Source organism: Cryptomeria japonica, chromosome 11 (assembly GCF_030272615.1).
Source record: "Cryptomeria japonica chromosome 11, Sugi_1.0, whole genome shotgun sequence".
Classification (NCBI taxonomy): Eukaryota; Viridiplantae; Streptophyta; class Pinopsida; order Cupressales; family Cupressaceae; genus Cryptomeria; species Cryptomeria japonica.
In genome coordinates this window covers 173813830-173837679 of record NC_081415.1, presented here as the reverse complement: position 1 = coordinate 173837679, position 23850 = coordinate 173813830, and the positions used below count along the sequence as shown (strand labels likewise).

At 34.2% G+C, this 23850-nt stretch overlaps 1 protein-coding gene across 1 annotated transcript; it reads left to right on the top strand.

Annotated features, from left to right (window-relative positions):
• Positions 1-11836: 11836 nt before the first annotated feature.
• LOC131859745 (uncharacterized) lies at positions 11837-12602 on the top strand. The gene is made up of 2 exons (XM_059213768.1): positions 11837-12021; positions 12179-12602. Exons 1-2 carry the CDS (start codon positions 11939-11941, stop codon positions 12510-12512), a joined length of 417 nt encoding a protein of 138 aa, XP_059069751.1. The 5' UTR covers positions 11837-11938; the 3' UTR covers positions 12513-12602.
• Positions 12603-23850: the final 11248 nt, after the last annotated feature.

Sequence of the window (23850 nt, the reverse complement as noted above, 5' to 3'; positions counted from 1 at the left end):
AGACATTATTACCCTATGCATGCTTCTATTTTGGCTGCCCACTTGGTCGAACACTCGAGGTCATACCCTACCAGCATTGTCCCTTGAGCACTCTAAGTGCTAAAAATTGTCAAACTTTGATGGGCCCTAACTCAGATTCCGTGGAACCTGCGAACAATTTGTTTGAACCTATGGGGGCATGAGAGGGGTCCCTACAAAATCCTATCTCATTTTTCAAGTTTCCCTTAGGTTTTATTAGGGCAGCATTTTTTCGATTGGCAAAAAACTCGTCAGTCTCATTCAATGAAAAATATAGATAAACAAGCATTACACTGTAGATGCATAAGGATCATCAATATTTCCATGTATTGTATACACATAATTACCATTACACTTGCATGTGATATCCATGAAGGTATATGCAAACATGATTTTTTTTCATTATTAATACAACTACACCAATGTACTCATGTACAGATACATTGTATATCATCAATATAACTAAACCAATTTGCTCATGCATGTTGTATATCATCATAACAAAGTTACATCAGTTCACATCCATATACAAATACAACATCCCACTTCATCTGCATCAAACATCCTCATGTCCTAAGAGAAAAGCTTACGTACAACAATGCCTGCATTTAAATGAAGACCAAAATAAGTAACCATTTTATGCAGAATGAAGAAACAAATTATAATACTTAATACAAATTATTTTGTCAAATTATAAATAGATCATTTGAAACATTTTTAAGATGTATGAGATTGTATAATTATGAAACTTACCAGTTTCTCTGCAAAGTATACAAGCATAACTTTGAAGAAAGACGCATGTTGATTAAAGCCCTTCTCACAACATTTCTTTGCATGGTTGAAGACGATGGTAGATATGGTCATTTCTAAATAGCAATACATCCACTTGACTTAGTGTATGTGCACAAAATTTAATCTCATTAATTCACAAAGGAATATGTACCATCACCAAGAGAGGGTCTTGTCAACGGCGAATGATCTAGCATGAACCTGTATTTTTAAGAATTGTTAGTCTACACATAAAATGCATGGATGAACATAAAGGCTTTAAGATAATCACTTCAACTGAAATACATGATAATAAATGAAAAGGTGGGATTATATACCATAAAAATAAGTCCCCTTAAATTATATCAAGAGAACCTACTATGTTGACGCAAAAATCATAATGTGATACTATTGTATATCATCAAAAAAGACCTGCATGAGCATCAAGGTTTTGCGACAATTATATCATCAAAAAATGTCAAATAGTGTTGTCTAATAACAAAAATTGTAAAGCTCATCAAATTCATGATAATAAGTTGTGTTGCAAAAATACGTCCCTTCCAATTATATTGAGTGTACCCGCTATGTGCATGCAAAAACTGTGTTGCCAAAAAAAAACATTCATCAATAGACCTGCATTTTGAACACATCCTTAATATAAACGTAACAAACTTGAACATTAAGGTTTAATGATCACTGTTTGAAATGAAATGCATGATAAAAAAAAATAAGGCACCATTAAAAACCTACTACTCAAGTATGCCTGAAGGGTCATCTCTTTGCTTAAGAGTATCCAGTATTGCTTCATGATCAACAGTAGTCACTGTCCATAGCTCTTTGGTCTTCGGTTTTGCTTGATGCTTCAACAACTTGACATTTTTAGCTATGATAAGTTGTGAATACATTATAATACTATTATATTTATAGCTATAATAGTATGCATCGTAGAATGAATATGACATAAAAGTTCATGGTACATTGAAAACTTCACATGGTACTTGCAACAACAAGTATTACGAATCTTAAGAGGAACAAAATAAAATGGCTTCAAAGATTCAAAGGCCCTTTGTGATATTTGCAAAGTTGGATGTACTTCACAAAATATTTTGTGCAACATTGTTTGCCTTGTTTCCAAGAAATGTTTGGGATGCGATGTGCGTCTCGAATGCCGATTCTTAATTTCAAAACATCCTTTACATTGGGTGACACTCTAGAATTAGAATGCCAAAATTTTTGAATCTCCTCCTTCACATTGTTAGTCAGATTTCTATCAACACATGGAAGCCTCCCACCAAAAGCCCATGTATCTTGTTGAAGTGGATCGTCAAGTCTTTGTCTTCATGTAAGTGCTCTATCCAAATTTTTACGATTTATGTTAAAATAAACACAAGTTTGTCTCATTTGATGAGCCTTCCTCAATTAATGGCTTACTAAGGAGGTTGTAATCACTCTTCAAGCGGCTCTCTTATCTCTTTCTTTGGTATTCTTTCCAATAGAATTGAGAGCGTCAAATAGATTTTTTGCAATAATAGAATTTATCTCCATCTTCTTGTTCATACGAATCTTCAATTTGTTTAGCAATGGGCTCATCTTTATCATATTTAGAAATTGAACAAAGAGTTGGCATTGCTCAGTCAATGTCTTATTGCTAAAATTTTTGTTGAAAAGTTGTGTAGCCCACAACCGAACGGTTCTTGTTGACCTCTTGCCTTCAAGATTCACAATAATGTTCTCATCAATATCAAGTAACCATTTTGGGGTTCTTGAAGGTCTTGGATTTGGAATTTTCCTTTCATCCATGAGAGGGTCTTTATTTCTAAAGTAATTAGGTGTTACATATCCTTTACTTGGTTGAGCAATTCCACCTTCAATGTCAAATTTTTCCACATTTTCACCTCCAATGTCAAAATTTTCCACATGTTCACCTGCAGTGTCAAAATTTTCCACATGTTCACCTCTTATGTAAAAAATTTCCACATGTTGATCATTTTCATTATCACTTTCAAAATTTTCAACATATTCAAAATTTTAACTTTCAAAATCTACATTTTCATTTTCAATAACTTGTGACACATTTTCAAATTCAATTTCCTCTTCACTTGAAGTAACAGTAGCAATGTTTAACATACCTTGTCTTCTCCTCCTATGACCTTCTCTATCTCTTTCTCTATACACTTCAATTTGGTCATTTGAAAGTTTTCTTTTGCATTTAGACTTCCGACGACTACTACTCCCCATTTACCTTCACAAAGATGCTCCTAAATGATTGACAATGTAAGATTTAACTTTAAGAATCTCTCAAAAGCACAAATTTGTCTTAGCCTGTCTGAAAACCTATGATCGTCGACAAAAAATAGAATATGCAGACTGTGGTCCATTGGAATCCACAAAATGGCCCACAAGGCTCTATTTTATTTACAAAAATCAGATATCCGATATCCGATTTTAAGGTATAAATTTGTGGTCCCAAAATTTTTTGCCATTGCTGCCTTATTTTTTTACTATTTCCACATTAATGACAATGACTGAAATTGGATATCCATTAAAATCCGATATCCAATTTTATTACTCATATTTTAGAGAGAGAGAGAGAGAGGGGTGAAGAGAGAGAAAGAGAGGGGGGAGAGGGAGAGAGGGGGAAGAGAGAGAGAGAGAGAGAGAGAGAGAGAGAGAGAGAGAGAGAGAGAGAGAGAGAGAAAGAAATAGACAGACAGGGAGGGAGGGGCAGAGAGAGATTAGGGGAGATAGGGGAGAGAGAGGGAGAGAGAGAGAGAGAGAAGAGAGAGAGACACAGAGAGAGAGAGAGATTAGGGGAGAGATGGAGAGGGGGAGAGTGGTGAGTGGGGTCATATGGTGTCCCATGACCCATTAAGACACCATATGACCCCTAACGGCACAATTTGGTGTCTTAAGGGGTCATATGGTGTCCTAAGGGGTCATAGGACATAATATGATCCCTATGGACACCAGATGACTCATAATGACCCAATATGGTGTCATATAGGATTGTATGTTGTCCTTAGGGGTCATATGGTGTCCCATGACCCATTAGGACACCATATGATCCATAACAACACAATTTAGTGTCTTAAAGGGTCATATGGTGTCATAAGGGGTTGTAGGACATAATATGATCCCTTAAGACCCCATAGGACCCATAACAAACTAATCTGGTGTCATAAGGGGTTGTATGTTGTCCATAGGGGTCATATGGTGTCCCCTGACCCATTAGGACACCATATGACCCCTAAGGACACAATTTGGTGTCTTAAGGGGTCATATGGTGTCCTAAGGGGTCGTAGGACATAATATGACCCCTATGGACACCATATGACTCATAACAAGCCAATATGGTGCCATAAGGGGTCATATGTTGTCCTTAGGGGTCATATGGTGTCTCGTGATCCACTAGGATACCATAGACCCCTAACATCACAATTTTGTGTCTTAAGGGGTTATATGGTGTCCTAAGCAGTCGTAGGACACAATATGACCCCTTAGGACACCATCCGACCCATAACGACCCACTATGGTTTCATTAGGGGTCATATGTTGTCCTTAGGGGTCATATGGTGTCCCATGACCCCTTAGAACACAATATAACCCATGATGACACAATTTGGTGTCTTAAGGGGTCATATGGTGTCCTAAGGGGTTGTAGGACAAAATATGACCCCTTATGACACCATATGACACCTAACGACACCATTTTGTGTCATAAGGGGTCGTATGTTGTCCTTAGGGGTCATATGGTGTCGCATGACCCCTTAGGACACCATATGACCCATAACGACACAATGTTGTGTCTTAAGGGACCATATGGTATCCTAAGGGGTTGTAGGACACAATATATCCCCTTAGAACACCATATGACCCCTTAAGACACCAAATTATGTCATTAGGAGTCATATGGTGTCCTAAGGGGTCGTAGGACACAATATTACCCCTTATGACTCATAACGACCCAATATGGTTTCATAAGAGGTTGTATGTTGTCCTTAGGGGTCATATGGTGTCCCATGTCCCATTAGGGCACCATATGACCCCTAACAACACAATTTGGTGTCTTAAGGGGTCATAAGGTGTCCTAACAAGTTGTAGGACACAATATGGCCCCTATGGACACCATATGACTTATAATAAGCCAATATGTTGTCATAAGGAGTTGTATGTTGTCCTTAGGGGTCATATGGTGTCCTATGACCCCTATGGACACCATATAATTCATAACAAACCAATATGGTGTCATAAGGGGTCATATGGTATCCTAAGGGGTCGTAGGACATAATATGACCCCTTAGGACACCATAGGACCCATAACGACCCAATATGATGTTATAAGGGTCGTATGTTGTCCTTAGGGGTCATATGGTTTCCCATGATCCATTAAGACACCATATGACCCCTAACAATACAATTTGGTGTCTTAAGGGGTCATATGGTGTCCTAAGGGGTTGTAGGACACAATATGACCCCTATGGACACCATATGAGTCATAACAAACCAATATGGTGTCATAAGGGGTCATATGTTGTCCTTATGGGTCATATGGTGTCACATGCCCCATTAGGACACAACATGACCCCAATGACACAATTAGCTATCTTAAGGGGTCATATTGTGTCCTAAGGGATCGTAGGACATAGTATGACCCTTATGGACACTATATCACTCATAACGAACTAATACAGTGTCATAAGGGGTCGTATGTTGTCCTTAGGGGTCATATGTTGTCCCATGACTACTTAGGACACCATATGACCAATAACAACACAATTTGGTGTGTTAAGGTGTCATATGGTGTCCTAAAGGATTTTAGGACAAAATATGATCCCATAGGACACCATAGGACCTATAATGACCCAATATTGTGTCTTAAGGGGTCATATTGTGTCCTAAGGGGTCGTAGGACACAATATGACCCCTCAGGACACCATATGACCTCTAACGACACCATATGGTGTCATAAGGGGTCATATGACCCATAACGACACCCTATAGAGTCATAAAGGGTCATATTATGTCCTAAGGGGTCATATGGTGTCTTAAAGGGGTCATATGACACAATATGACCCCTTAGAATACAATGACCCATAACGACACAATTTGGTGTCTTAAGGGGTTATATGGTGTCCTAAGGGGTTGTAGGACACAATATGACCCCTTAGGACACCACAGGACCCATAATATCTCTCTCACTCTCCCCTAATCTCTCTATCTCTCTCTCCCTTCCCCCTCCCCATCTCTCTCTCTCTCTCTCTCTCTCTCTCTCTCTCCTAATCTCTATATCTCTCTCTCCCTTCCCACTCCCCATCTCTCTCTCTCTCTCTCTCTCTCTCTCTCTCTCTCTCTCTCTCTCTCCCTAATATCATATACTAATTTATTTATTAATTAATATATTAAGATATTATATAATAATATATTAATGAACAATAGATTAATTATGTGCAAATTTAGTTAGTGAATTTACTCATTAAAATCAGATATCCGATTTTTGTTGTATAGTTTTCAAATTTCAAATTTTGGCTCGGGAATGCTTTGGGATTTGGCTTGGAAATGACAAGCCTGGAAAGTTGACTGAAAAAATGTGTTTTTCATCATTCCTTGATTTTCTAGACTTTACATTGGTGGCTGACGATTTTTTTTGAAGCCAAAATTGATAAAAAGAAAAGGGTTTTTTATGGATTTTCTTACATTTCCAACAATATAAGGCTTGTCTTAATTTTGAATTTAATAAATAATTATTATTTATTTTTGAATTGAATTCTGACAATAGTCCTCATTGATAGACTAATTGAAAACACTCATAACTTTCAAACGGTATAACATTTTTTGAATCTGAAACATGTATCACATCCTATGCTTCGTCTACTATAGGGAAAAATTTTTAAAAATTAAATTTCATAAGGTGTTGGCCAAGTTAAGGTGGTCAGACATAGGAGTTTCTGAATTTCTAAAAAGCTATAGTAAAATATTCATAAATAATTATTTACTTTATAAAAAATTATAAAAAAATGCATGTCACATCCAGACATGAGTCTAATATTTATATTATAATTACTATTAAAAAACATTATGATTTGATTGTGATTAGGGTGGTTAGACATACGTCTACTTCTTATCTTTTTCCTGAAATTTTAGTACCACTGCATTGAAATTTGAAATTTTCATCAAATAGGATTTTTTTTTTCAAAAAACAACTAGTATCTTAGAAACTACATTCAATTTTCTATAGATTCTCTTCTTATATATTTTAAAAATAATGTTCACAACTTATTCAAATTTTCATGTCAAGTTGCATAACTCTGATTTTTTTAAATTTCATTGCCACTTATGGGCTTGTTTTGGCACACCATGACCCTGCACATACCTTGGTATCTATTGTTAGTTGTCGTGGGTCCCATGACTTTTACGATTTTTTGGACACATCGCCAAACTCGGGTCACTTTTTCAGACTGTTTTTGAAGTCTTTTTAATCTTTTTCAACTTCCACCCGAAATAGAGCTTTATAGACAATTATAGTTAATTAAATGTAAAATGTTCAATTTCGGGCGAAGTTCTTACAAATGTGTATACTTCCCATATTTGGACCAAAATCCACTCTAAGCCATTGATCTAATTGAGTCTAGTCATGTTCTCTAATTGAGTCTGAGAATCTTGAATTTTCTTCTAATGACCTTGGCCTTAAGTCGAATAATGTGGTGAATCTTATTGATAAATCTACACCTCCTAAGGACCTATGCAATATGCATTACCTTTGATCCTAGTGAGACTATTGAAACACCTAATGGCCCACTATATATCACTGCAAAGATCAAAGACATACTCTCACGAGGGGGTCTTGTTGATCCAACATGTATGGTGAATGTAATAACTTAAGAATATCTTTATACTTTACAATTGCATGAAGTAACATATGATACATTTGGTTCAGTGGTTAAAATCTTTGATGATTTCTCTTGTCCTACTATAGGTTCTATTACTCTTCCCATTAAGGTTGGTACTAAGTGCTTAGATGTCATTTTTGCTATCATTCCTACATCAGATCAATTTTGTGTGAAGTTGGAACATCCTTGGTTCTCTCACATGAAAGTGATCCCATCTACCATTCATAAATGTCTCAAATTTCTTCATAATGCTAAAATTGTAACTATAAATCATAGCATGTACCAATCCACACATGCACTAGTTTAAAACTTAAACAACAAGTAAGTTGGAATTTTAATTCACTTGTTTTCGCGAGATAAACATCTTTTTTTTATATATTTATAAAATTATAATCAACGATAATCAATGTACAAATAATTAATGGAACGAACTAGATTATATATATATATATTAAATATAGAGGAAGAAGCATTACATAAAATGGATCACATTATTGAATTTATTTCCATTGTTTAACGAAATATTAAAATAACGTAGCTCATAGACAAAAAGCATTTGCAAAATTATCATTAATAAAATGAAATAGAAAGCATTTTTATATCCATAAGAGGCAAAATTATCATTAATATTTATGTTTCAGAAATTTACAATTTTTACATGTTTGAGACTTGAGTCCCTCATAACATTTAAAGCCAAAATGAGTGAGCCACTGAGCCTGTGAGGTTACAAGGACATAGCCAAAAAACAAAACTACTAGGGGGTCGAGGCTAGGGCATAGGTAGTGGACACATTCATGGTTTACCCTAAAAATCTCGCCCTCCCTCCATGTAGAATTCTTCAGACATTATAAGATGAGAGAATTCTTCAACCCAACTATAGTTTGGAAAGTCGTCTAGGAGGAACCATTTCCAGAGAATGTCCCTACCAATCTACACCTATTTCCTATGATGTGTCAACTGCTCCGCATTCTAGTTCGAAAGAAATGGTTGCCTGGCCACTGGCACTGTTTGGTTAGGGAGGATAAGCTTGGTTAATTCACTCACCCAAGGGATTCCCACCCCTACTTCTACAAGGACGACAACACTAATGTCATCTCCAAGGAAGTCTTCTTTACACACCTTCCTTAACAACATCAACATATTTACCTTGTCTCCTCTGAGGTTCAGAAGAGACACCAAGAATCCGGACGTAGCATCTGTGTTAACATAATATCTATTTTCATCATGCAGAAAGTCTCTGCCCAACACCATCCTCATAGCCTCATTAGTAAACATCCCAACCTCCTTGCAGACTAATTGAAGAGTTGGGTCTCTAACGGAGCCCAAAAAGGCCCTCTGGTCCTCCACAGAAATGCTTCTCAAGCAGATAGGAGTGTCCATCTTGAGAAATCAAGTTACCAAATTAAACAGCCTGAGCCTATACACCTAAACTAGAGGCAGAATTTAAATACCATGAGCTCCAATGATTTATCCACCAAAGGCTAATTAAAGATGAAAGAAGAAGAGATCGTATATAAATAGCCGAAGTTCTTGATTGTAATAATACCTTCTCTAACCGTATTAATTGCTTTAAATTTTTTTAAATCTTTCGTATATCTCTGTAAATCTTTCCAATAAATGTACGAGTACCAAATAAATGCATGAGTACCAAATTGGAAATAGCTATAAACCAGTACCAAATTGGAAACAACTATAATTTATAAACTAGTACCAAGTACCACATTGGAAGTCGTGGGGATAGAGTGGATTGTAGTTAGTGACTAGACATATATTAAATGGTAGGCATTATCGACCGAGACATTTGATATGTGTCTATTGAATCCAATTCCATTCTGGACACTTTCTCCTGAACTACTTTCTCTTCAGAAATTTGGGCCGAAATAAAACTTCAGCCATTGATCTACGATCATCAAACGGTTTGAAATCAATGATGGATTTTAGGTACGTGTTGAACCCTTCACGTGTCAAAGAGGTCGTTCTTATCGATACATCATGCAGAGTCTAGACTCAATGTGATGTATCATGCGCCTTGTCTATTAATGGCAATGAATTCATGAAATCGCCAATAAAATATATATTTTTCCATAAATAACAAAATATTAGCCAAACAAATTAAATAATTTTCAAGCGGTGGATAATAACTGCCAACATGCTTAAATAATTTTTCCTTCGGACTAAAATTTTTTGCCCATACAATTATATATTTGTTCCTTTAAACAAAAAATATTTGCCTCCTACAATATATATTTTACCCACAGAACAAGGTATTATTCACCACAATTTTATGTAATTTTTCGTACCCTAGGAAAAAATCACCAATACACAATAATTTTTTTCCTACTTTGAAAAAAAATTCACCATCAATATGAAAATTTTCCCCAAAAAATAATGTTTGATTCGCCAGGATTTTACACTTTTTCCCGAGGGGTGGTTTCTTAAAGTTATCCCTGTGTCCTGCCCCAAAATCGGGCAGGGACAGGGGCACCACGCCCCTGTCCTACCCCTTTCTCCATGGCAAAGTGCAAACTGGGTGGTGCAGAGGCCAAGGGAGAAGCAATTTCTGAGGGTTGAGCAGTCTCTAGCCTCCGATCAGGCTAGGGGATTCAATCTTGCATGAGTGAGGATGCTAATGCGGTCAAAAATTGCTAGGGTCACAATTTTATGACACTATAGGATCCTTCATAGATTATTCATGGGAGGCATCCATGATATAATGATGAGGATCACATCGATCCACTAAGAATCATTGGCAATGTATCCTATTTCAAAATATTTATGATAGCGGAAGGGCAAGCCTTCATAATCTTGGATTTGTGACCAATATTGATTAACCACTTTAAAAATGATTCTAGCGAGGAGATCTCTCAACATATTCATATGAAAAAGGATGTGAATGAAGGTAGTGTGAGAAAAATATGTGATGTTTATATCTATTACTATAAAGTGCTTAAAGAGTTTCCAATGGGTTTGAAGAAAGGTTCAAACCCAAATCATAATGGTAGGTTTGGTATCTAGACCCAAATAAGCTTCACATTGAATGATTTGGTGGAAGGGTTGAACCTAGGGTACTAATATTTGTGTAGGAGCATGTGTTGCCTCTTGATCAAACACTCATAGAGGACATCATCCTAGTCCTTCACATAATAAGAAACCACAACTCTAGGGATAAATTTCTAGGTTACCTTTCATCAAAGGTTACCTTTCAATTACTTCCTTTCTGACCTTGCCAAAGAACTTGATAATTGTCAATAACTTGGTTGGCCTTAGGGGGATGCTCTTGTTTATGGTAGAATTTTCTCCATCACCCAAAGGTTTCATTGCCTTTGTATGACATGAATGCCAAGCAAAGGATTTCAGCCCCTATTGAGGGCATTGTGGATTACACAAGATCAAAAGGAGACACCCTCTAAAAATTCAACCTTTTTTATCACCATTGTTGTTGAAGCCCCTAAAAAACTTCACTATTGTTTGTAGAATAAACTAGAGGTTTGAGGCTTCCTAACATCATTTTTTTTGTCAGAGTAAGAAGAGACACCATCTAAGGATGAGGTACAATGCATAAGAGCCCTAGCAAAATAAAAATTTGTTGCTTTTAAAAATGTCATATAGATTTTTTATTATTAAATCAGGTAAGGACCCTAATCCCAAGAAACAACAAAATGAAGAAAAGGCAAGTCTAATAGATCTTACAACTAGTTCTCAACTGGAAAGCCAAAATTTAAACAACATGCATAAAAAATGATTGTAATTATCATTGATATTTAAAAAACTAAAATGGCTGAGGCTTTGCCTCACATCCTCGTTTTTGTATAAACTCTCCTTATTTTGGTCTCTCGATATTTAATATTAAAAAAAATATATTCTCTTTATTTATAAAATAATACTACATATTTTATCATCTCCATATTTAGGATAACTTTAGTCATGAAAACCAATTTAAATTTAAGACAATATTTATTTTAGTTTATTCTTTCAGATATAGAAGTCGACATAGAAAGCTGAGCTAGCCGAATTGATGCTTCATTCCAAATTATATCAAAGGACCCACACTCAACTCAAATATCGTGTACCGTGTTCAAGACGGACTATACGATGCAAGTCCACCCAAACGTTACTTCCCCGCGTTCCTCCGTGTTTTAATGGATTTCCTTTATTTAGCAATTTCTCACTACTTTCCCTGTCTTCTAGACTTTATACATCAAACAAGCTTTCTGCTATTTTAGGTGCACTATACAATCTCAATTACAGAATAAGAAGAAACAACAATGGAGTGCAGTATGTGTGGGGATGTGGGCTTTCAGATCTATCTATTCCAATGCACAAAATGTTCAATTCGTTTCCAGCATCAGTAAGATATCAATCTCACTCCTTATTGCTTTCAGTTTATTCAATTTTAGACAGCAAAGTTTCATGCAGTATATGCTAATTGGGAAATAAGAATTCATTCACTGCATTTATGTAGAGGCCGTAAATATTGAAAGATTGGTTTTTGCTTTCTTGGGCAGATATTGCAGCAGAGCATATTTTGAGAATGAATCAGTTGAAAGTATCAGTGAAGTATGTGATTGGTGTTTCAGTATTCCAGAGGAGGATGCAGGCTCTGATGTTAAGCTTATGATCAGGGATTCTGTTAAAAGAATGAGAAGTTCTCCTGGGTTTGGAGAGTGCACAAACATGACCCACGATAGCAAACGCAAGAGAAATATGACAAAATCTTGTGTTGAAATTGATGGACAGATACCCAAAGAGCTGAAGAAAAAGAAAAACTCTGAATTAATAGACAGTATAGAAAGGAAAAATAAGAAGAGATATAAGCTTCTTGATGAAATTCTCTGTTGATTACAATGTTTCTCAATGTAGGGAAACTAAATCTCCGTGGGATAATGTAGTAATCCTCTGGGAGTGACTATTTTGTTTATGAATATGTCAAACCTACTTTTGGATTATCTCTCCACGCTGGTTTGTGATCAAGATGTTGTAAAAGGATTCAATTTACTCTCGGCATTATCTGTAGCTTAAGACGAAATTCAGTGTTAGCAATACCTCCTATTATTGATTACGCTTGCTGAATGATCAAATGCTGCCCCCATGTTTGAATTAGTGAGAAATAATGGCTCATTTGACTTGGCAGATGTTCTATTCCGTTTCCCGTATAAAATGTGAACCTCCGAATAATAAAACTTTACGTGATTCCTTTCTTTCACTAGAAATGCTTGATAACGTGGTAAGCAAGACTAATTACGTAATCCGTAAGTTTTCGTTAGATTTCTTTAGTTATCTATTTGAAAATTAGGAATACTATGCTCTACGGTGGTAGACAAGTCTAATTTCTTAATCAGTAAGTTTTCTTCTGATTTCTTTAATTATCCATTTGAAAATTACAAATACTATGGTGTGAAGGGATGCCAGCAATACACAAGAGCTATGAAAAAGCCTTCTAGACAATCTATCACTCCATATCAATGTTTCATAATTTTTTTTATTTCAATCAACAAATACATATCATTACACATGTAAAAAAAATATAAGAGTTGTTATGAGTCAACTGGATTTTTTACATTTCTAATATAATATTGTTTGATTAGATAAGATGATTATTAATTATGTATGAAATGGTTTTATTGATAAAGAAAGGATGTTCTACAAAATAAAATAGAAGTAATTTTAAATACATTTTAATTTTCTTTAGCATCAATGTCTTATAATGTGTTAAATGCTCATATTGAATTATTTAACACAAGAGCAATATGTAAAATTTATAAATGAAAAAACATTTACACAATATCCAAGTCAATCTGGAAATTACAACCTCCTAAATGATTTTAAATAATATAATGAAATTTAATTTGTTATATTTAATATTGTTACATTCTTATAATTATAAGTGGTTTCTAATTGTTAATTCAATTAAGATTCAAGGAGAGAGTTCCTATATCACTTAACTAAATACCAATAATTCCAAACAAATCAATTTAATTTAAGTTTTACTTTTCACCTATAAAATGATGGTTGATTGACTTATCTAGGTGAAATTATCTAGTATGGATATAATTGCATCATTGTATAAATTCATATTATATTGCATAGCACTAGTACTAATATACCCAATATAATTTGTAATCTCATGCAATTATATGATTGTCAAGTTATGCATGTAATGGGCTTGTTCATAAAGCCTACAATATATTTTAGTAAGTGCAAATGGCAGTTGTAAATTTAAATTCAATAATATTTGACATCATCATTTAATGTTTATCATCTGATAGCTTTCAAACACATAACATATGAACAATATGTGAAATTTTCAAATAGAAAAGGTTGCATTCAACATCTAATTTATTTTTTAAATCATATTCTCTTTAGGATTCTAATGAATATGAAAATTAATCTATTCATTTAGTTTAATATATTAATATATTTAGAGGTGGTTTATAGCTAACCATTCATTTGAGATCTAAGCAATGATTTCTTTTATTACTTGATCATTTGTCCAAATAAATTAATCTAATAAAGGGATTTTAAATTTTTTTATATTTCTCTAAGGTTATCACATTATTTTTATGTATGTATTAGTGTGTAATATAGTCTATTTTCTGTGAAATTTGAATATAATATTTTTTAGAGCACCTTGGAGAACAATCCACAAACCAAATTTAAACTTCACAATACAAAGAAAAGCAACATGAAAGACAAGCCATTTCACCAAAAGTGAACAGTACATTAATATAATACATAATTTACAAGTACCCAAAATATATAATGGAGGTGTGATGAGTTATGGGACAACCGCCGACAAATACCTTAACCAAAAAATCAAATACACTAAACATTATTAAATAATGACTAACTAATATCTAATAATGTAAGATACTAGTAACCTAAATAAACTTAAGCCTACACTAACACTCCTACTTAAGTGAAACTAAGGGAGATTATTATGTTATATGAGATGCAATATGGATCATGACAATCAAAGCCATGTTAGGTGCTCATGCACAAATACAATGCAATGCAATCCTTCAAAAATAAAGAAAATGAGAAAACACATGTGGGAAAAAAATCCTCTCCTAAAGAGAGAAAATACAAAAAGCTAAAAAGAAAAAAAAGTGAAAGGAAGGAGGAACCTTTTATATCCCCTAGGGAAAACTTCATTCACCCCTAACACCAATCACAACAAAATATTGTGAGGAGATTCCAAAGGTTTAGTAGAGATGTCTACAACCTGTCACTCTATAGACAAATTCTCCAAACTAAGAACACCATCCTGAATGAGCTGCCAAATGATGTGTATGTAGATCTCAATATGCTTAGTATTCTAATGCTCCACTAAGTTGTCCAAAATATGAATAACACTCTAATTATCACACCAAACAGTAATGAGATTATTAGAAGGATTTAGCCAAACTCAACCATCACCTATCAAAGACATAGAACCTCTTGACTAGCTAAATATGCATCTTGATACTCAGCCTTAGTCAATGGTAATGCAATCGAATTTTGATTCTTGTGGGACCATGCAACCAGACCAATAACTAATACAAAAGACAAAGCCAAAAGTAGACCTTTGATCATCAACATCACCGATGCAATCAAACTCATTGAAGTCCACAATATTAGAAGCTCCTAGTTCATAGTAAAAGATATGTTTGGCTGCCTTCCAATGACTCGCATGAGGATCTTGAGAGCAACAAGAGATAAGACCAATTCCAAAGGAAATATTAGGATGACTTTGTGTCAAGTACAAAATGCTAAAAACAAATTGTCAATATAAAGTAGCATCAACTAATAGAGTGTTGCAACTAGTACACAACACAACACCTAACTCAAAAGGAGTGGGGGTTGGCTTGCAATCAACCATCCTACTTGTACTGAATCAAGATCATACTTGTATTAAAGGATAGAAATACCTACATAAGACTGATGAACATGAAGAGCAAGGAAGTAATGCAATAGAGTAAGATCATTCATATCAATATAGTCCATCAAAAATCTTTGAGTATCCTAAATCATGATAAAATAAATTCCACTGAGAATCATATTATCCACATAAAGATCAAGGATGATAAGATCCCCCCAATTTCTCTAAATATAAATTATATGATTATAGTGACATCTAGTGAATCTAGAAGTGAGGAAAAAACTATCCATCTTCTCATGCCAAGCCCAAGGGTCTTGTTTGATACCATACAATGAACTTTGAATCTTGCAAACAAGTGAAGATTCTTGCAAAAATCTTGGTAGTTGCTCCATATAGATCCCATACATATCACCAAATAAGAAAAGAACTCTTAACATCCATTTGATGCACTAATAGACCTTGAGATGAAACAATAGAAAGTACAAGATGAACGTAATCCATCTTGGCTATAGGAGAAAAGACCTCGAAATTGTCAATTCCCTTAGCTTGATAAAACCACTTAGTAACAAGATGATCCTTATACTTGTCAATAGTTCCATCAGCCGTAAACTTAGTACGATACACCCACTTGCACCAAAAAAAATTTATTCCCTTAGGAAGAGGAACAACATCCTAAGTATGATTATTCATAAAAGAAGAATATTCGTTAGCCATAGAACTATCTTACTCTTGAACACCTAAAGCATCTATAAACTTTTGAGGATCAATAGAAACTACATTAATCAAAAGACTAATACCTAAAGTTTTGAATGAGTGTGGTGAGTAGCTATAGTATCACCTACAAGAGAACCAGCCTCGTCAAGAAGTATACAAGCCTAAAGAGTCAGTGTGGGTGTTGGAGGATTAGGTGGAGAAACCTCATCAACAAGATTAGGACCATCAATAAAAGCAACATCACCATCATATGACATTGAAGAAGAAATGGGAAGAAGGGAGGAAGAGGCTTATGATGGAGAATCCATCAGAGTAAAGGACTCGCCAAGGCAAATATCAAGATGAAAATGAACCAGACTAGTGATAGGGTCAAACAAATGATAACCCTTCACATTCACACAATAGCCAACAAAAATCATTTTCTGACTCTTCTTTTCCATTTCTTTGTAGATACCATGTGGAATGAATGTCCATTCATCACTACCAAATACTCTTAATCTTAAAAGGATGCCTAAGGTTGGACATGATACCAAGCCTCCTCTGGAGTCATATTATACATTTCCTTGTGAGGCTTACAGCTCTGGATGAAGTCGGCACAATTGACAACCACTACCCAAAATGTTGGAACCATGGACCTAGATTATACCATACAATTGGCCATCCCCTGTAAAGCTCTATTGTATCACTTGATCACATCATTCTACTAAAGAGTGTATGGGAAATATGCAAATGAAGAATGCGTTGATTATTTAAAAGGTCCTAAAATGTTTGATTGACATTTTTCCCACATTATCTATATGGATGTTCTAGAGAAAAGACCTAACTAGTTCTCCACATATGCTAGAAAGGCCATGAAAAATAAAATAACCTCATCCGTGTAGTTAAAAAAGTCCACCCATATGTAGTAGGAAAAGTAATTAATAAAGATGAGCACATACTTAGCCCCTAAAAATAAAGGAGTTAGAAATGACATGAGGTCACTATGTACCAAATTAAGGGGTTTCAAAGCACATGTGGTCGTACCCTTACGAAAGGGATCGCTATGATGTTTTCAAAGTATGTATAACCTTGACAAACTCCCTTTGAACAAGAGATTTGAGGAAGACCAATCACCAAGTTTTGTGTACTCATTTGCTAAAGAGATCTATAATTCAGGTGCCCAAACCACTTGTGTCAACTAAATCTAGATGGAAAATTAGGGATGATCCTAATGAAGACTTAAATATAGAGAACCTATACAATAGGTCATGCATGATCAACAGTTCCTATAGAAACAACCTTCTCAAGATACTATATCTCTCAAATAGTAACATAATTGGGAGAGAACTCAACAAACCTACCATCATCATGATTTCAAATCTGATAAATGGAAAGAGGATTATATGAAATATCAGGAACAAGGAGGACATCATCAATACAACCATCCTGAATCTAAACTAATCCTATCTCTAGAACTGGAATCTATGAAGAGTTCCCAATAACAATATAATAAGTACTACTATTAGAAAGAGAGTCAAGGAGATCCACAACATGAATCATGTGATGTGAAGCACCTGAATCAAGAATCCAACTATCATTGGTAGAGGAAAAATATTGAGTTGAAAGAGATTACCCTTTTCCCAATGAATTAGTCTTACGCATGGAAATATTATTCTTTCTCAAAGCTTCTTCCAAAGCTACTAGCCTGGAAAAAAAATGTGCATCATTATTCCCTCATTTTCCATAAAAAACATCTCCTTCTTCTTAGACTTGGAGGATGAATTCCTTGAGTTAGAAGGAGGAGTAGGTGGAGGAATAGACTTCTCATCATTCCATATCTTATGATTGGGGGGAGGTTCAACACTTGAAGGATTGACTATCTTAGGCTACATCTTATTATTTTATTTTCCCTTGGAAGATTGAGACATCTAAGCATGACTCTTAGGAAGAGAATCCATCTAAATCAACTTGGATTTCTCCTATTTAGAAGATCATAAAACACCTCAAAAGAAGGCATCTTATGATCTTGTCCCATAGTATTTATAGTAGAACACAAAGTAAATGCAAATACTTGAAACCCACCTCTTAGCTTAGATATGATCAAGATGATACACTTCTTATCATCTTTGGCATGACCATATCCTTTCAATTGTGACAAAACCAACTTTAAATGTACAAGGAAATCTTGAATAGTGAGAAATATATCTATAGAAAGAGAAATGAGATCTGCTTCAAGCTACAAGATCCTAAACAAAGTGACCTAACCATACAACTCAACATCTTTTTCTCGCACCTCTTTAGGTGTCTTACACTCCACAATATGAAACATCAAATTATAAAAAATATGAAGACCAATGAGTCCTCTTTGCCCCATTCATTTTGTTTTGATGAACAAATTGTTCAAATACCTTTGTAAACTCGGGTTGGTCTTCATCCAACTTTTGCCAAACACCCCAAAATTGCAACAATTATGACATTTTGAGTTTCCATGTGCGATAAATGTGTACAGTGAAAAATTCAATCCTTACCCATGAAACAAAAGCACCAATATGTTGCTTACCCACCATAGAATGGATAAATTAGAATTTGTGATCCCCAACAATAAATTTGCTAAATGACTATATTCCATTTGTGAAGTTCATCCCTAACTCCTAATCCCCATTTCTATTAAGAAAGGTAAGAACGTGTTTCCCTGAGCTCCTTATGTTAGATAAAGAAAAAAGAGAAGAGGCTTATTTCAGGAGTTAAAAGCAAAGGAAATTTCCCCCTCTCACACTCAAACAAGACAAAAAGGTTGTCAAAAAGAAGAAATGGGAGGGAAAAGAAGATAATAGTGGCCCACTAATGGTTGATGGTGAATAGTAGGACATGGACATCTAAATTCAAATCCTAATTGATATTGAAAAGGGATCCTTGATGGATAAGGACATGGGATCCTCGATTGCGAGTGCAAGGGATATGGAAAAAGTGGTGAAGGAAATGATGGATGGACAAAATAGATTTTTCAAATGGGTTCTGTCAAATATTTTCAGTGCTAAAATATAGAATCAATGATTTGGCACCTAGACAAAGTACTATGAGTACCCCTTCCTTGAATAATGTTGATAAGCTTTTGGACCTTAATAAGAAGCTACCTATAGATGTGAAGGCCATCAAAATTGACCATGATGGGAAAATAAAAAACCCGTAGAGTGTAACAAAAAATACCAATGAAACCTAAGAGCATCTATTGCAATCTACAAGATGACCATGACAAACAACAAGGAGACACTTAGGAGATTAAATGAGAAATCTCAATCCCTCAATCTATCCCCCTCAGATACTCTTGCCTCCCCCTCCATATCGATTTGTGGTAAAGGAAGGAAGGAAAAGGTGCTTAATTTGGAGAACTATATTGAGGCCATTTTGGGATTGTTAGTATGCACCTGCAATAGGGACAAAGGTAAGCTGCTGAATGCCAATATCATTGAGGACTTAACTAAGATTAATAGGATTTTTATAGATAAAATTTTTAATTCTATCCAAATGTTGAACAATCTTATGTAGTTCATGGGTCGGTGGACCCTATTTTGTATTTTTTTTTGTTACCAGCCTGCTATGGATTAGCATTTGGTTCATCGCCGTGACCTATTATTTTTCTTTGTGTTTCAAGTCCTTGGAAAACCTGTTTTACTCTAATAAAAAATAATTCTATATCACACTAGATAACAACAACAAAATCAATGTACAACTTCAAGATAGTAAATCTATAAAAAGGGGAAAAATAATCATAAAATACTTGGTCCACAACAAAGATTATAGAAGTGGTTTTTCGAAGATATCTTGCTTGTCAAAAACCACCTTCATTTGTAAAAATTATGAAAAAATGAAGAAAGGCCTATAATACGCACTTCAGAGACCAAATAAAGAAGTCAATTCCAACATATGACCACAAAAGCAATGAAGGAAAAAAAAATTGAGCCCTTAAGGCTGATTACCGGGTTGATTGTTTTAATATTGTTTTAATATTGTTTCTTAGTGAAATGTCTTTCTCTGGCAATTTGTCACTACTTTCCACGTCTTCTAGAGCCTATACATCAAACAAGCGTTCTGCTACTTTAGATGCAGTATTATTGTTAATTAGAGAAGAAGAACAATGGAGTGCAGTATGTGTGGGGATGTGGGCTTCTAGAAATCGGTTTATCATGAATGGCAAAGAAAGGAAGACCAAATTCACTGTTGGCAATCCCTCCAATTCAAGTTCATATTCCATATTTGATTAGCTTTTAGCAAGTTATGATGTCTTTACGCATAACACACAACATTGTGACAGAAACTTCTATAACCATTCCTGGTAAGTGGCAGTTTTCTTCTGAAAACGAATATGGCAGTTTGGCTGAATGCTCAAATACTGCCCCTATTTTTTGAGTAGAAAGAAATGATGGTTCATTTGATTGGGTAGCCGGCCTATCTTTCTTTTCTCCTAGTTTTTTCTTACGCATGGACAGGCTGGAATTTGACAGCCACCCCTGCCTAGCATATGATTCTTATGAGGGTTTAGCCATTTTAATGCTTTTTATTTTATGTTTTAAGAAAAGTATTAAGTGTCAATTTTATTTTTAATTTGTGAATAATTTAATACAATTTTATTTTTATTTTTTTTTGATAAAAGTAGATGAGACCACTAAACTTATATTGATTATATATATTTTTACATGTGTCTAGTTCAAAGAGCACTGAAGGGAAAGAACCAGTAAGAAAACCCTTCAGTATTGCTCAAGAAAACATAAGCCTAACTACCCATTACAAAAAGCCCATAGGCATACCAAAACCCCCCAGATACATTGCAATGCATTGCCATCTGCATTAGATACAAAGGAAGTTGTAAGAAGCAGTCTAACAGGGAGCATCTGAAGATGAAATCAAGAATGTCCACCAAAAATAAGAGCCATCACCCCAAAATCTAGCCTGTCTAAACACCACAAGAAACCAAAGCTCTAAAGAACACAAAACTCAGAGCCATGAGAGAACCAAGAATAAGAGATCCACATTAACTACTCTTTTCAATTCCTCAGAAAAAGCCACCATCCACCGAATTTGGCAAGAATTCTCCATGGAAAACAGAACATTATGTTAGAGTGAAAAGAAAGACAAAGATTGAATGATAGCCATAAGTGCCCACCAACAATCAATATAACTGAGAATATGAACACAATGTAATATTTATCGCATCAAGAAAGAAACCTACTAATATGAAGATGATCACACAATGATAAAGCCAACAAATAGCATAATATCCCCAATCATTAGAAAAACTACCTTGATCACCGATAGATCATGATGCCAAATGAAGCGAAGAGGAAAAAACAAGTGATTAAGGTACAAAAGCCTAACGGGAAGGCAACCAACAACCAATCGCAACAAAAAAAGATTACCAAAAACAAAGGATCAAACAGATATTATGTAAGTACCCCTGCCATACAAGTACTGATTAATATGTAATGATTGCCATAAGCCAAAGAGATCCCAAACTTACAAAAGAAATTCAAAACAGCTCGCCAACCAAGATAACCAAAGACAACCACTCAACCAAGAAAGAAAAATCCACCATCCAAACCAAAGATACACCTCCTACCTCTGGACTTTGTGTGAAGAAACTACCAAATATGACTACAATAGGGATGCTGCCATAAGGCAGGACAACATCCCCCCTATAGCCATATAGGGAAGTAACCATCACATAAAGCAAGGAGACATGAGAAGGTACATCTCAGACCAGTAGAAGAAAACCCAACCAATTTCCTACCCCATGAATGAAAACTAACATAAGATATCAATAGCACAAAATTGTCATGAAGGCCAACACCTTTACTACATATACTAACGAAGCATAGATAGTGAAGTAGGATTTCAAGGAGGAGGACCCCCTATAAAAAAAGCATCTTCATGCAAGATGTAGGAATGTCCGAGGGAGAGACCTCCAGGAAATTGACATCCTCAACAATAGCCTTATTTGCTAAAAAATCTGCAATGACGTTGATCTCCCTAAAATAATGCGAAATAGAAAAAGTGGAAAGCATTTTAAGTACTGAAGAATGTGATCTAAGAAATATTGAAGATGCCAAGATAGACATTTCTTGGCTACAACCGCTTGAAACACGACCATGGAATCACCTTCAATAACAATGTCTTTAATGTTTAATGAAAGAGCGATATCAAGCCCAAAGGATAAAGCCTGAAACTCAGCCGTGTTATTGGTACCATGTCCAATTTGTTTACTCAATACTACGTATCAAATATGCAAAAAAAAAAAATTAATAAATCAATGTGTAAATAATTTAGTTGTTAATTTTAAAATATATTATTATATATTATTAAATTTAGCAAATTATTTTTAACATAGATTATAATTTTAAAAATGTCAATAACAAGTAAACATATAAAAATGTAAATGCAAAGAGAGAAACTCTTTTATTTTATTGCAAGGACAAGACTTACAAAAATTGCAAATGCAAGATAGAGAACCAAAAAGTAAGAACTTTGTGCTGGAATAAAATAATTCAAGGAAATATGATAATTAAATAGAGCTGCCTAATGCATAAAAATGTACTTACAAGAATAAATACCTCAAGTTTCATAGATTGAAGCTAAGTAAAAAAATACTTTAAGCTTGACAAAAGCTACAATATAATAAATACTTTTAAGTCTACAAATTGACGTTGCTTCACTGATTAAAGCTACATAAAATTCAATTGCTCCCACAAAATAAAAAACCATGTACTTTCATTATTTGTAATATTTATATAGAAAAAAAGAAAGTCAAAATTTAAAAAACAATGATAAATTAGTAATTTACTCAAAAATCTTAAATTTACTAAGTAAGTTTCTAAATTCACACCAGAAAATCTTGTTTAAAATAAAATGGAAACTATTCTAATTTTTTTTATTACAATATTTTTAGAAATGATTATATCTTATCATTTCAATTATGAAAAGTTTCTAAATTTATATAAGAAAAAACAAACTAAAAATTCATATTAAAAAACTATAAAATTAGTAACAATTATATCTCGATCCCACCATTTCAAAATATTCTAAATAAATTTATATTTATATAATTAACCTTAAAAAATAATATATATAAATATTATAAATTACAATACTATATAATATATATTACCTATTATGATTTTTTTACGGTTTATTAATAATTTTAATCAATTTACATATGGTCTTATAAGATAAGGTGATTTTTATGTAGTGTGTAAAATGATCTATTTATTGTAGAAATTGGAAAATAATATTAGTCATTTTTGAATAGCACCATCACTCTTCATTCATACTTATGTTATCCAAATTAGTATGTAAATCTTCTTAGGTCAAATTCTAAATACCAATTCAATTCATACATAATCATTAAATCTAGTATATGTACCCTCTCACACTTTTGATCTCATTTTCAATGATCTTCTATGTAAGTACTTAATACTTCAAAAGAAAGACAACATTGTAATGAACAAATTCTTTGAATGGAATAAGAAGAAATAGTCCTTACTATTATGATTAAGATCCCATATTCATATAAAATAACTAATAAATCTAACTTGCATGGTTTGGGGTTAATTTCATGAGTGCAAAAATTATATC

Coding starts and splice junctions, on each gene's coding strand:
- LOC131859745 (XM_059213768.1), top strand. CDS start 11,939: ATGGAGTGCAGTATGTGTGGGGATGTGGGCTTTCAGATCTATCTATTC. Junction 12,022..12,178: donor TCAATTCGTTTCCAGCATCA/GTAAGATATCAA, acceptor TTTCTTGGGCAG/ATATTGCAGCAGAGCATATT.